We start from the raw sequence: 13,444 nt of genomic DNA, 5'->3' as shown, positions 1-13,444 counted from the left end.
TGGGAGCCAGGATAGAAATACCAAGATTTTAGTAATACAGAGCTTACAAGTATTTTACCAGAACAAGTTACCATAAGGTGTTTTAACCTTATTAAATAAAAATCTCAGGAGGAGATATAAATGTAGAAAGTATTTTACCTTGGGTATAATTCATGGTAAAGGTGGCTTATGCCACCTTTACCACGAGTTGCCTTGGTGTTGCACTACCTGTAGGATCAGCTAGACTTGCATCACTTGCAGCGCAAACTTGACTTGTCTGTTTGCTTACTTGGGAAACGGAATAAAACCAGGTTTAATATTGCTTGGTATTTTTAACATTTATTATACCCAAGGAGGAGATATAAATGTAAAATACTTTCTACATTTATATCTCCTCCTGAGATTTTTATTTAATAAGGTAAAAACACCTTATGGTAACTTGTTCTGGTAAAATACTTATAAGCTCTGTATTACTAAAATCTTGGTATTTCTAGCCTGGCTCCCACTGATGAGACCTCAATAGATTTCTAGCCTAGCTCCCACTGACGAGACCTGTTTTCAGCAGCCCCGAGAGAAAGCTCCATGTTCTAGTCTTCTTTTGGATTCCAGTTGCCAGTTACCAGATCCCAAGAGAGAGCTCCTATTCCAGTATTGTTTGGTAAGAACCCTTCTAGTTTTTCTTTTGTTGGCTTTTATTTTTTGCGGCCTCATTCCAATCGGTGCAGGTCCGTTTTAGGTCATTTCCTTTCAGGGACTGAAATTTGCTATTCCGTTGGTAAGGTGTTTGCTTTTAAAGAATGTCGAAATTCTTGCCAAGAGTTCGTACCCTCAGGATCGAAATTGACCCAAACGATGTTTGTGAGAGCTCTTCTCTTTACGGGCTTATCCCTTACGGGGGGGGGGGGATGATTCCAAATAGTAACGAACAACATAGAGACAAGGGAAACGCTCCTTAAAGGCATAGAATGTGAAGGAAGAAAATAGCTACCCTTCCTAGTCGGGAGTATTTTAAAATCCGTAAAAATTGACAGGTTTCCACTCAAATAGCTAGAGAAAGGGGAGGAAAGCATTAAAACAATTTTTTCAAAGTGGGGGATTGTCCGAAACGTAACAATCGGACAAGACACAGATTTCCCAGAGTGGAAATCAGGGGAAGTGAGCATTTCAATTGAAATGAAAACAGAAATCCCCAACTTGATTTTTTTAGGCTCATCTTGAAAATCTAGTGTGCGCACATTTTTTGCTTTGTGTGCTAGTTGTAAAACGTGTGCGCAAGCACATGCGCACAGCTTAGAGGGAACATTGACTGTAGCCATGTGTGTGTTCACGGGTCTGGTTTGCCTATTTCAAGGGATGAAAAACGCAAGTTACAGGAAGGGAAAACCCTTGACCTCCGTAAGACCGGTTAACTCACCATTAGTTGAAAGAGACCAGATAAAGGTTCCTCATGTTACTGATGGGAATTGAACCCAGGTCTTTCCGACCAAAGGTGTTGAGAGAAGCCTCCATAGCTGACTGAGCTATGGAGGCTTCTCTCTCTGTGCATATATATAAGGAGTAAAAAAAACCAAGTTTATAAAATTACTTGGTATCCTTATATATATATTATAGGTTATATAAACCTTAGCCAAGCTAGGTTTATATAACCTATGATACAAAATGTACTATGGGTATATTATATAATAATATACCCATAGTACGTTATTATATAATAACGTTTTGTGGGTGGGAACCACACACAAAAAAAATGTTGCTGGCCTGGTTGGTGTGTCCATCCACTCTCCAACCAACAAGCTCGTGTGGGTTGGAATCCTGCCATGGGCATGGATATTAGTGATTGTCTTTAGGTGGGAAATGAATTTCATCACTTGCAAGATCACTGCCCCACTTATTGGAGGTCTAAAGTGGCATGAAAACGTTCCATGTTTTGTCTCTAGAGAAGTGTTTCTGGTCTATGTAAAAAAACAACTAAAAATGCAACACACACACACACACACACACACACACACACACACACACACACACACACACACACACACACTAAATGGTCTAGTGCAGAGGTTCTCAACCTTTTCCAGTGGCATACCACTATATTTAATTCAAGATATTAGATGTACCAGCATGGCAGTGGCTCACGTACCACAGGTTGAGAATCCCTGCTCTAGTGCATATATACAAAAGGTTTAAAAATATACCTTTTGTGGGTGGGAACCACAAATATTATACTCCCATATTTGTGCATTTCTGGTAGAATATTCATCTACTCTAGTTGCCTTTGCACTTGTGAGGTTTTTGTTATCCATTCTACTTCAAGTATTGACATGTACACCTGACTGCATTCCTCTTAAATGTTTTACACTGGTGTGCTACCACTGCATGTTTCATTTAGCAATCTTTCAAAGTAATTACTCCAGGCATCTATACCTCATGTTTTCAAATCATCTTTATCATCTTCGTTTCCTCTTAGAGTACTCTTTCCCCAATTCTAAGCTTTTCCAATATCCTCTAACATAATTTGCCATTTTCATGATATTTTCGACCTTCTTAGCAAAGTCTTCTTATAACTTTTGTTTAGCTAGTTTTACACAGTGCTTGGCTTTCTTACATTTTTTTATATTCTCTTTCAGCACAAGCTGTATTACTTACCATTGACTTGCAATACATATTTTTCTTTTGTTTGTCCATCATTTAACTTCCGAGTCCATTGTGGAGTTCTGATTTTTCTATCCTTGCAGACAACCTCATGACATGACTCTATGGCTGAATCAATCACTGTTTCTTCAAGATCTACCAATTAATCTCCAAGATTCAGTCTGTTTTCAAACTTTGATTTTTTTTTTTGAACAAGGTTTGGGCACTTCAGTCTACAGTTCAATTCTGAAAGCTTCACCTTCAAACTTTCTTACAGACTTTGCTTTTCAATATGATATTTAAATTTTATCCTGATTAAAACTAGATGGTTGTTACTTCCTATCTCAAATGCTCTGGGTGCTCCTATGGCTGAACCAGTGTGAAAAAAAAAAACTCCATAAGAACAAAATTACTCCAGTCTGCGTTCTTAAATTTCCATTAGCTCTCTCGTTTTTCTCATTATCCTGATACCAAATGCTCTCTCTGTCAGCTGTCAATCACTTATCAAACTCCTCGGCGAGCATACACACTATGAAAGTGGCAAGCATGCACACTCTATGAAAGTGGCAGGCAAGAAGTTAGATATAATAATGGCTGATTCGTCTCCATTAATATAATGAGAATGTCTTTATAAAACAACATTTAATAATTTTAAATTACAATAAAAAGATTGAAAGTATGTGGAATAAGAGAGAAATTAGTCAAAACACTAAATCAGCTGTATACAAGACAGTGTTCACACCAATTTTAACTTATGGATCTGAGAGCTGGGTCAGAACTAAAAACACTTGACCAAAGACTAGAGACCTCAGATATGAGAGTCCTGAGAAAGATTAGAGGCATGAACAGATGGCATCAATGGCAATATCATATTAAAAACAAGGCTATTAGGAAAGAACTTGACATTGTTAGCATCCAGGAATATGTTAGCAGGGCTAATCTCAGGTGGCATGGTCACTTAAAACAGAATGGAAGAGGAAAGATTAGCAAAACAAGTGTTCTCTGCCAGGACAATGACCCAGAGGAAGATGAAGACATAGGTGGATTGATATGGTAAAAAGTGCCTTATAAGACAGAAATATAAGATCTGACAATGTTAGATCCTTGACAGGTAATAGATTGATTTGGTGGAGAATTGTAGATAGGAAGTTAGTAATGATGTAAAGTTTTCATGTAGTACTATCATATCCTGTACACCTCTTGAGGGTAAATGTCAGGAATTTGATGATGATGAGAAAGTAACACAATTATCAGAATCTAGTAAGTACATCAAAATTTCAAATTCTTTACATTTCATTTTGACAATAATAATATCAATAACAGGTACATTGCTAGCCTATATATGTATTACGAAACCAAAACTAAAAATATACTAACATAAACAATTTGTAAAAATATTCATAATTTTAAATTATGATTATTTTTACAATGTAATTTTGGTTTAAGCCAATAGGAATATAATTTGATTGGCTAAATCCTATATTGCCAACTTGTCTTACATTCATGCTTTCTGAGATGCATCTTGATGAGTATTCATCAAGAAACATAACCATTAATAGGAATAATGGTTTTGAATATCTAAAATCTTAGAAATTGTGTAACAGAATATGTTGCATAATTTTGAAAATATCCATTTCTTAAACTTGATATAAAATACTGGTTCTTCTTGGATGTATTAAACATCAAGAAAAATTTTAACATAAAAATATATTCAGTTACCTACATTTTCGTATATAAATAAGCTAACTTACTTCTTGTTTTTCAAGTTTATTTTGTTCCTCTATCCTTGTTATAATTTCAGTCATGTTTGTTTCCAGAACCATTCCTCCCATTACTAGTTCATTCAAAATATAATGTACCTATTTAAGCAATAAAAACTTGTTTTATAAGGTGCTTAATTTAAATTATATGAATAATAACTAGTCATTCATTTATAACAATTTACAGCATACCAAATATAAGAATCTACATAGCCTCTAATGTAAAGAGTAGTTTGTTTGTTTATACATATATAAGGATTAAAACTAAGTTTATAAAATTTCTTGGTATCTTTAACACACGTGTTATTATGGGTAGGTAGAGCACTGAAAAAAAAAAGATTCTCCCACTGTCAGGGATCTACACATACTATATACCATGGGGGAGGCAAACTTTTAGACATTGGGGGCTACTTACCTAGTGAAAATATCTTTGCGGGTGACTATAGATGCGATTGAAAATTGTGGAATATTTTCGAAATTTTTAAAAGGTTACAAGGCAATAAATATAACAAAAAAAAAAAAAAAAAAAAAAAAAAGAAAATTTATTGTTCATAACTTTATTAAAAAAATATTAACAATAAAAAATACAAAAAAAAACTAAATAAAATTATACAAACAAAATTTAATATTTTAATTTAATTGGATGATACATGACATTGAATAGATGCAGCTAAGCGATCATAATCTGGATCGTACGAACTTAAAGACATTTGTAAACACGATTCCAGATGTTGATCACTTAGCTGCAATCTATGCTTTGTCTTAATAGCATTCATACACGAGAATGCTGATTCGCACAAATAAGTTGATCCAAAAAATGCATTAAAATAAGTGGCAATTCTCCAAATATTTGGATATTTACTTTTCTTGATCAACTTCCAAAAACTATTTGAAACAATTGATTTGAGGTGGATATTGCATTTCATATTTATAATTTCTTCTTTCAAATCTACTGTATTTGTGTCGAGAAATTCATTCAATTTTGAAGCAGTATTCTCAACATTAATATTTTCATTGATGGGATATGATAAAAAAAGTAGCGATATCATTGAGCTTACTGATTCCTACAAATCTACCTCAAATTCGTTCATTAAAAGTCTTATGCTTTCAGCATGTTTATTAAAGGTGATGTTTTGTATATCTTTTGACTGGTCATTCCTTGAATGATTTTAAGGAGCTTATCATATCAATGATTGTTTTATTTTTTCCTTGTAATTCTAAGTTAAGGTTATTTAGTTTTTCTGTAATGTCACAGAAAAAGGTGAGGTCAAGTAGCCATTCTTTATCATTTAATTCTGGATGTGAATCATCTCTGTTTTTCAAAAACGAATTTATTTCTTTAAGAAGTTCTCTGAATCTTGCTAAAAATGTGGCACGGCTTAATCATCTTATGTCAATATGTAACAATAATTCACTATGCTCACTTAAGTTAAGGGATTTTACATCCCATATTATTTCATAGCCGAATATAGAAACTATATAAAGTTTGGCGAGTCCACGCGTAAGCAAATACCTGGATTGTGCAACATTTGACCCATTTGGTAGTGCAACACTGAGGCAACTCATAGTAAGGGTGGAGCAAGATCCGATCACTTTTCTTGGTATTTACCCATAATGTGAAACCCAGCTCCTAGGAGCTGTATTACTGTTTTATATTATGAGAGGTCACTACCCAGACCGGTTTCAACCTTTATTGAGGTCTCATCAGTGAGTAGGTAGACCTAGTAATACCAAGTTTGTAGTGAACAGAACTTACATACCCTACTATGAGAATTTCCAAGAAGGTGTCCTAATAAATTATTAATTATATGAAGAGCCATATGGGATGTAATATCCCTTAACTTAAATAAGTTCATGTTGCCAAATTGAAGCCATTGGCTCTTCATATAATTAATAAACTATGCTGACTCTCGCATTCTTTTAGCAAAGCCCGAAATTGACGACGCAGCAAGCTATTTGATCTTATTGAATTAACACTTTTGAAAGCAACATTCATAACATGATTGAATCTCAGTACTTTTGAACACAAGACCTGCTGATGGATGATGCAATGATAGTCCACAAAACTTGGTATATCTTAATTGTTTTTACAAAGAGTGATGAAACCAATTTTATTACCTACCATTACAGGCGCTCCGTCTGTAGTTATTGACACTAACTTATGAATTGGAAAACTTGTGCGTACAATGGAATTCTTAAATAAATCATAGATATCTTGACCTCTTTTTTGTGTTCGAATTGGAATAATGGTTAATAATTCTTCTGTGGCTGACATATCCTCAAAAACCATTTGAATAAAAATACATAATTGTTCAGTACCAGTGTAATCAGTAGATTCGTCAAACTGTAGTGACAAAAAATTGCACTTGTTTATGTTTTCATGCAGAATCTCTTCAAGGTTCCAGCTGGTTTCTTCTGCTCTACGCACGATTGTGTTTCGTGATAAAGACATATTTGTTAATAGCAGTTATTATTTCTGATTTATTCTTAAAATTTTGAAATAATATTTCACCAGCTTTGATGAAGGCTTCCTTCCATAATTCTCCATCTTGAAATGGCTTATTATGTTTAATTAAAGTTTCAGCAACTTTGAATAACACAATTATAGCAGCCTTTGTGCCTGTATTGTACTTGACGAAAATATTTTGTTGTGTTGTCAGCAGTGTCTTCATTTGATATATCTTTGCTTTTCTTAAGGCAGTGCCCTGTGGATAATCTTCTTCATAGTTTTTATGAACAGTTCGATAGTGTCTTTCAACGTTTGCTTTTTTCGGTAAAGCCACATTCGCATTGCAAATTATACATACACGTTTGTCTTTCACCCTAATAAAGAAAAAATCTTCTTCCCATTCTTTATGATAGTGATAAGAACTTATTTTTTTCACACTTGTTCTTGGCTCACTCATTGTCATCAATGAGTGAGCCAAGAACAATATTTTACTAAAAACAATTGTCCTAATATTTTTCCGAATTTTCAGTTACATGCAATAAGTATTTGATCGATTGCATTTAAAATTTGATGTCATTGTTATCCTTAATTGTTTTCTTTTTTACAATACTAATTGCATTCATTTGCTTAATTTAAAATAATACACACTAAAGATCGATAAACAGAAAACGATTTCATGGGATTACTCGGTACTAAAATACTGGATAATCGGGAACACTTTGGCTGCAAGAGTCTTGATCAAGAACAATACACAGATGGACTGTCAAATGCCAGTGTACACTTCATCAATTTGTTAGTTGCAACTCTTTCCGTAGAATTTTTTTGAAGTTAGCATTTGTAATCTGTCTTAATGACATCAAAAATTTTAAATGCAATCAATCAGCAACTTATTGCATGTAACTGAAAATTTGGAAAAATATTAGGACAATTGTTTTTAGTAAAATATTGTGTTCAGCAGTACAACAAATGGTTCCACTTGATTCTATGTAGTATAGTTTCTGTGAGAGGGGACATGTGTTTCATTTAGGTAGTGCCATCTTTATACCAGTTGTCTCTAATTGCACTATTTTTTATTTATTATTATTTTTTTATGATGTTCCCACCTGTCAAAGGTTATTTTGTAAACCTATAGTACATTTTGTACCATGAGTGAGCAAACCATTTTTTTTAAAAATCAATTTCCGTATATATATTTTTTGTATTTTTCATTTCTTTTTTACATAGTTTAGAAACCCTGCTCTAGAGACCAAAGATGGAGCTTTTTCAAGCCACTTCAGGCCTCCAATAAGCAGAGTGGTGGTCTTACACCAGGCAATGACACCTAAAGAAAATCACATACAGGCAAGCCCACAGCCACAGCAGGGTTTGAATCCACAGTCTGTTGGTTGGAAAGTGGGTATGCTAACCACTCACCCAACCAGTCAGCAGGCTATATTACACAGAATGCAAATGTCTCTGTACCTTACTAAGTGATGCAATAAAACTATTTGTTTTTCTTGAGTTTGCAATACAGGGGCCTGTGGGGAGGGTGTGTTGTTCATTATATAGGGACGGCTGCTTCCAGTCTTCAGATAGTATATATGTAGAGTAAAAATTTATCTATTCCTAAATGTAAATGAATCCTATATTCTAAATGAAAAATGCATCCAACAAAAGCCAGAAAACTAGAAATATGTGGGAAATTCACGTTCTAGTGATCTGTTTTCTGAGCTACTTTTTGAACCAAAGATTCGTGTAAAAGGCAGTGTGCCGAACGAGAATTGTAAGTAGTGATATATGTGATAATTCTGAACAAGAATGTATATCAAGTGTGACTGTTTATGACATAATATATACTGATATTGAATTGGGCTTACACAAAGTATGCCTTATTGTAAGTTAATGTATATATGACAGGCAGGTTATTCTAGATTGTGAATTAGCTTTAAGGGAAGAAAATTAGAACTAAGTTTCGATTAGGATGAATTGAGAATAACAAAAGAATTCTAATGAAATTGTATATATATATATATATGTTAATGTGAATCATCCTGTAATTATTCCTTTTGATTTAATTAAATGGTCTGTGAACAACACATTGGACTGATTCTGTCAATGCACTATCCTGAAAAATTCAAACCTGCATAAGATAGAAGTTTGTGATTTATAATTAAGCCATGACTAATTTAAGGTAAGAATTAATATAAGTGGGGAATACAAATTATAAAATCTTATAATCTTGCACTCAATACAGTCTAACTGGTGCAGTCATAAAACAAATAAATTTGTTATACTATAGAGCATGAGAACATAAGATATAGTAGAAATAAATAAATGGCAGCAGTCAATAGTTAAGGCAGTCAACCGTTCACGAAATTTCAGTGAACAGAAATTACAACAAAGTATGGTAATATAAAATACAGAATGTAATGTTTGTAACAGTTCCTCATCTGATGATTGGATATTTCACAATTTAAGGTTTCCGAATTCTCAGTTTGAAACGAATGGAATCCCGTAAGTAACATGGCAATACCGGTTCAGGAGTACAGTAGAGAAGATGAGCTACTTTTACTACTTGATGCAGAAACTCCATCTGCAGTGTACTCTGTGTTTCTAATTAATGACCTAATGGAATTTATGGTAAGAGAAACTAAAAATTAACTTATTTACAAGTCAGGATTGCGAAACTCCAGGCAGACAAGTGAATTCCAAGAATTAAACTTATTAAGAACAAATGTATATATTATACTACTACTACTACTACTACTATGTAAAAAATACTGCTTTTCCCATTTATTCATAAGTTTTTTTTTTTTTTTAATTATGTCCATCATAAAAATGAATGTGAAAGCCTAGAGTTTATAGCATCACGTATTCTTCACACTCAGATACTTATAACACAATCACACATATAATATCTCAGATGTAAATTATTCAAAATCCATTTTACAGTACTGAAAGTTATTTAGCCAACCAAATTGTATTCCTATTGGTTAAACCAAAATACAAAATGATGGTACAACATGACAAAATTTCATGCCGGCTGGGGCGTCGCCCGATTAAACAAGGCCCCCGTTGTTTGCGCCAGGAAACCAGGGCGAACAGCAAAAAGTCAGCTACTGGAACAAATCTAAAAACACACCCCAACTCAACATCACCAGAGTTAAAGATCGGTACTATCAACATAAGAAGCCTGAATGGCAAAGAAATGGAGCTAGCAGAGTAATTAGATAAGTACCAGATCGACATAATAGGGGTGACTGAAATAAAAAAGACAAAATCTGGTGAGATCTTTCTGAGCAATAAATACAAAATGTTATATTCAGGCAATGACAATCAAGGAAAAAAAGTAGCCATAGTATTCAACACAAAATACGAGGCTCATCTTCTTGAATGGCAGGCAGTCTCAAGTAGAGTAATGTGGGCAAATATGAGAATGGGGAACTGGACAATGAGACTTATTTGTGCCTATGGTCTCACAGAAGGCTCTACTAAGGTAGAAGTGGAGGAGTTTTTTTGAGGTTCTAGACAAAGCTACTGACACAATGAAAAAGGAAAAATTGGTCCTTGTTGGGATCTAAATAGCAGAGCAGGAAAATGTTCTTTTCTTCAAATTTGGGAAAATTTGAAGAAAAGAACAAAGCTAATAATAATGACAAATACCTGTTGGATTTCTGCTCAGGACATGGACTGGTTATTACTAACACCATGTTCCAACATAAAAATGTGCACAAATTCACATGGAGAAAAGAGGCAAGGAATAAGAAAAGCCTCATTGACTATGTTATTGTTGATAATGATGTTTTCTTACTGGTGCAGGACACCAGAGTGTACAGAGGATTTGAAATTGGAAGTGATCATTATTTAGTCTTGAGCAGGATAAAATTGAATTTCATATTAAAAAGAATGACATGTAAGAAAGTTTTGAAGCGAATAAAAGTTGAGCAGCTCTCAGATGTGAACTGTAGACTAAAATACACAAAGATTATTAAAGAAAAAATGAAAGAGTTTGAGAACAGGAACCAAACCGTGGAGATTTAGTGGCGAGCCTTGAAGAAAACCCTGATTGATTCAGCTAGAGAGGCATGTGGTGAAGTTGTCTGCAAGGATATAAAAATTAGAACTCCATGGTAGTCACAGGAAGTTAAAGAGGCAGTGAAAGAAAAGAAGAAAGCATATCAAAAGTTCCTGGAAAATAAGTCAGCTTGTGTTCTTAGAGAATACAGAGACAAATGTAAGAAAGTGTGTAAAACTAGCTAAACAAAAGTCATGGGAGGACTTCGGCAAGAACATAGAAAATAAATATCAAGAAAGTGGCAAAATATTCTGAAGGTTATTGAAGAAGCTTAGGAATGGAGGAAATAGTGCTGTAAAAGGAGTTAGAGATGACAAAGGTGACATGAAAATTGGAGAAAAAGATATCATTGAAGTATGGAGTAATTACTTTGAAAATTTGCTAAATGAAATAAGCAGTGATGACACGGTGATAAAAAACACTGAGCAGGCATGCAGTCAGGAATACATATCCATACTTGAAGTAGAAAAAGCCATCAAAGGCTTGAAATGTGGAAAGGCAGCAGGAGTAGATGATATTCGACCAGAAATGCTGATGTATGATGGTATAAATGTCTTACAGTGGCTGGACTGCATAGTTCAGAATGCCTGGACAGAGGGACAAATTCCCGATGATTGGAGTAGAGCTCTCATAGTACCCATATATAAAAAGGGAAATAAAACTGAATGTGAGAATTACAGAAGTATTTCCTTACTTAATGTTCCTGGCAAGATCAATGCAAGTATACTTGAGAAATGGTTGAGCAGAATTGTGGAAGAAAAGCTTGGTGAAGAACAAGCTGGATTCAGGCCAAATAGAGGCTGTCTGGATCAGATCTTCACTACGACAAGTAGTTGAGAAAGCATGGGAATATAACAAAGATCTGTATTTAAGTTTTGTCAATCTGGAAAAGGCACATGACAAGGTGCCAAGAGAGAAACTCTTCAGTACGCTACAGTTATATGATGTCAATGGGAAATTATATCAAGCAATACCTAGTCTTTATTTGAGTTGTAAGTCAGCAGTTAGAATTGAAGGAAGTACGGGAAGATGGTTTAATGTTAAATCTGGTGTGAGACAAGGATGTACATTATTGCCTCTGTTATTCATTATCTATATGGATCACATTATGAAGGAAAGTGGTATTAAACATGATATGAAAATTGGAGATGTTAATGTCAGCTCTTTGATTTATGCAGATGATGTTATACTTCTAAATAAATGCACTACAAGTCTGCAAGATTCTCTGACTAAACTGAATAACTGTTGTAACAGATATAGTATGAAGGTCAGCAATAGAAAGACAAAGACAATGAAAATAATCAGAATCATTGAAAATGTCAACTGTGTTGTGAATGGAGAACCTGTGGAATAAGTAAAACATTGCAGCTACTTAGGCATGATTTTTAGTGAAGATGGTAAATTAAATATGGAAATAGACAACAGAATCAAAGCAGCTGGTATGGTAGGTAGTCAATTGAATAAATTCATATGGCATAAGAGAGAAATTAGGCGGAACACTGAATTAGCTGTTTACAAGACAGTGTTCAAACCAGTTTTAACTTATGGATCTGAGAGCTGGGTCAGAAATAAAACACTTGACTAAAGACTAGAGACCACAGATATGAGAGTCCTGAGAAAGATTAGAGGTGTGAACAGATGGCATCAATGGCAATATCATATTAAAAACGAGGATATTAGGAAAGAACTTGACATTGTCAGCATCCAGGAATGCGTTAGCAGAGCTAATCTCAGGTGGTATGGTCACTTAAACAGAATAGGTGAGGAAAGATTAACAAAACAAGTGTTCTCTGCCAAGTTGGCAGGAAAACGACCCAGAGAAAGACCAAGATATAGGTGGATTGATACGGTACAAAGTGCCTTAGACGATAGAAATATAAGATCTGGTAATGTTGGAGTCTTGACAAGTAACAGACTGATTTGGAGGAAAATTGTAGATAGGAAGTTAGTAATGATGTAAATTTTTCATGTAGTACTATCATATCCTGTACATCCCTTGAGGGTACATGGCAGTAATTTGATGATGATGATGAAGTATTTTTATTCATGCCTATTCATTCTCTTCCTTATATTTGTTATTCTCTACATCTTTTAGTAAATCAAGTGTAGTAATTAATAATCGATTATATCATTCTCTTTAATTATTTTTTTTAAAATATATTCTGACTCCTTTTCACCTCCCCCTCCCCCTCGCTATGCAGGATGAGTTACAACTGAAGAAACTGTTATGAAAGTAGCATGTCCATTGACATGCAAGAATGAAGTTACTGATGATTCCACTCACTTTGTCAAATGGTAAGATTCGTAGTGAGAAAGCTACGATTGTCCCTACGTGAATGTGTTTAAAATCTGACAATAAATCAAATGTATCAAAAAAACACTTCCCCAAAATACCAAAAAAACAACAATATTCCATTAAAAAAAAAAGAAAAAACAGACTGACTGGGTAAGACCAGAACTTTGAATTCCATGCCATGCACCAACACTTAGACATCTTAACCAGATATGCTATTCATCAGTGAACCTCAATCGTCATCCTCTACAACTACTTCTCACACCTTAACTTTTCTC

At 34.3% G+C, this 13,444-nt stretch overlaps 1 protein-coding gene across 1 annotated transcript in view; it reads right to left on the bottom strand.

Annotated features, from left to right (window-relative positions):
• The window catches only part of or (AP-3 complex subunit sigma-2 or), a 112,946-nt gene that overhangs the window by 38,522 nt on the left and 60,980 nt on the right, over positions 1 to 13,444 (bottom strand). The window contains exon 5 of the mRNA XM_090400403.1: positions 4,362 to 4,469. Within this exon, the coding sequence (XP_090256529.1) occupies positions 4,362 to 4,469 (108 nt within the window). The remainder of the gene's footprint in view (positions 1 to 4,361; positions 4,470 to 13,444) is intronic.

The sequence above is a fragment of the Typopeltis vanoorti genome, chromosome 11 (assembly GCF_054136105.1).
Source record: "Typopeltis vanoorti isolate ZY-2024b chromosome 11, IOZ_Tvanoo_1.0, whole genome shotgun sequence".
Classification (NCBI taxonomy): Eukaryota; Metazoa; Arthropoda; class Arachnida; order Uropygi; family Thelyphonidae; genus Typopeltis; species Typopeltis vanoorti.
The sequence above is the reverse complement of the archived record's forward strand: the minus strand, read 5'-3'. Positions and strand labels throughout refer to the sequence as shown.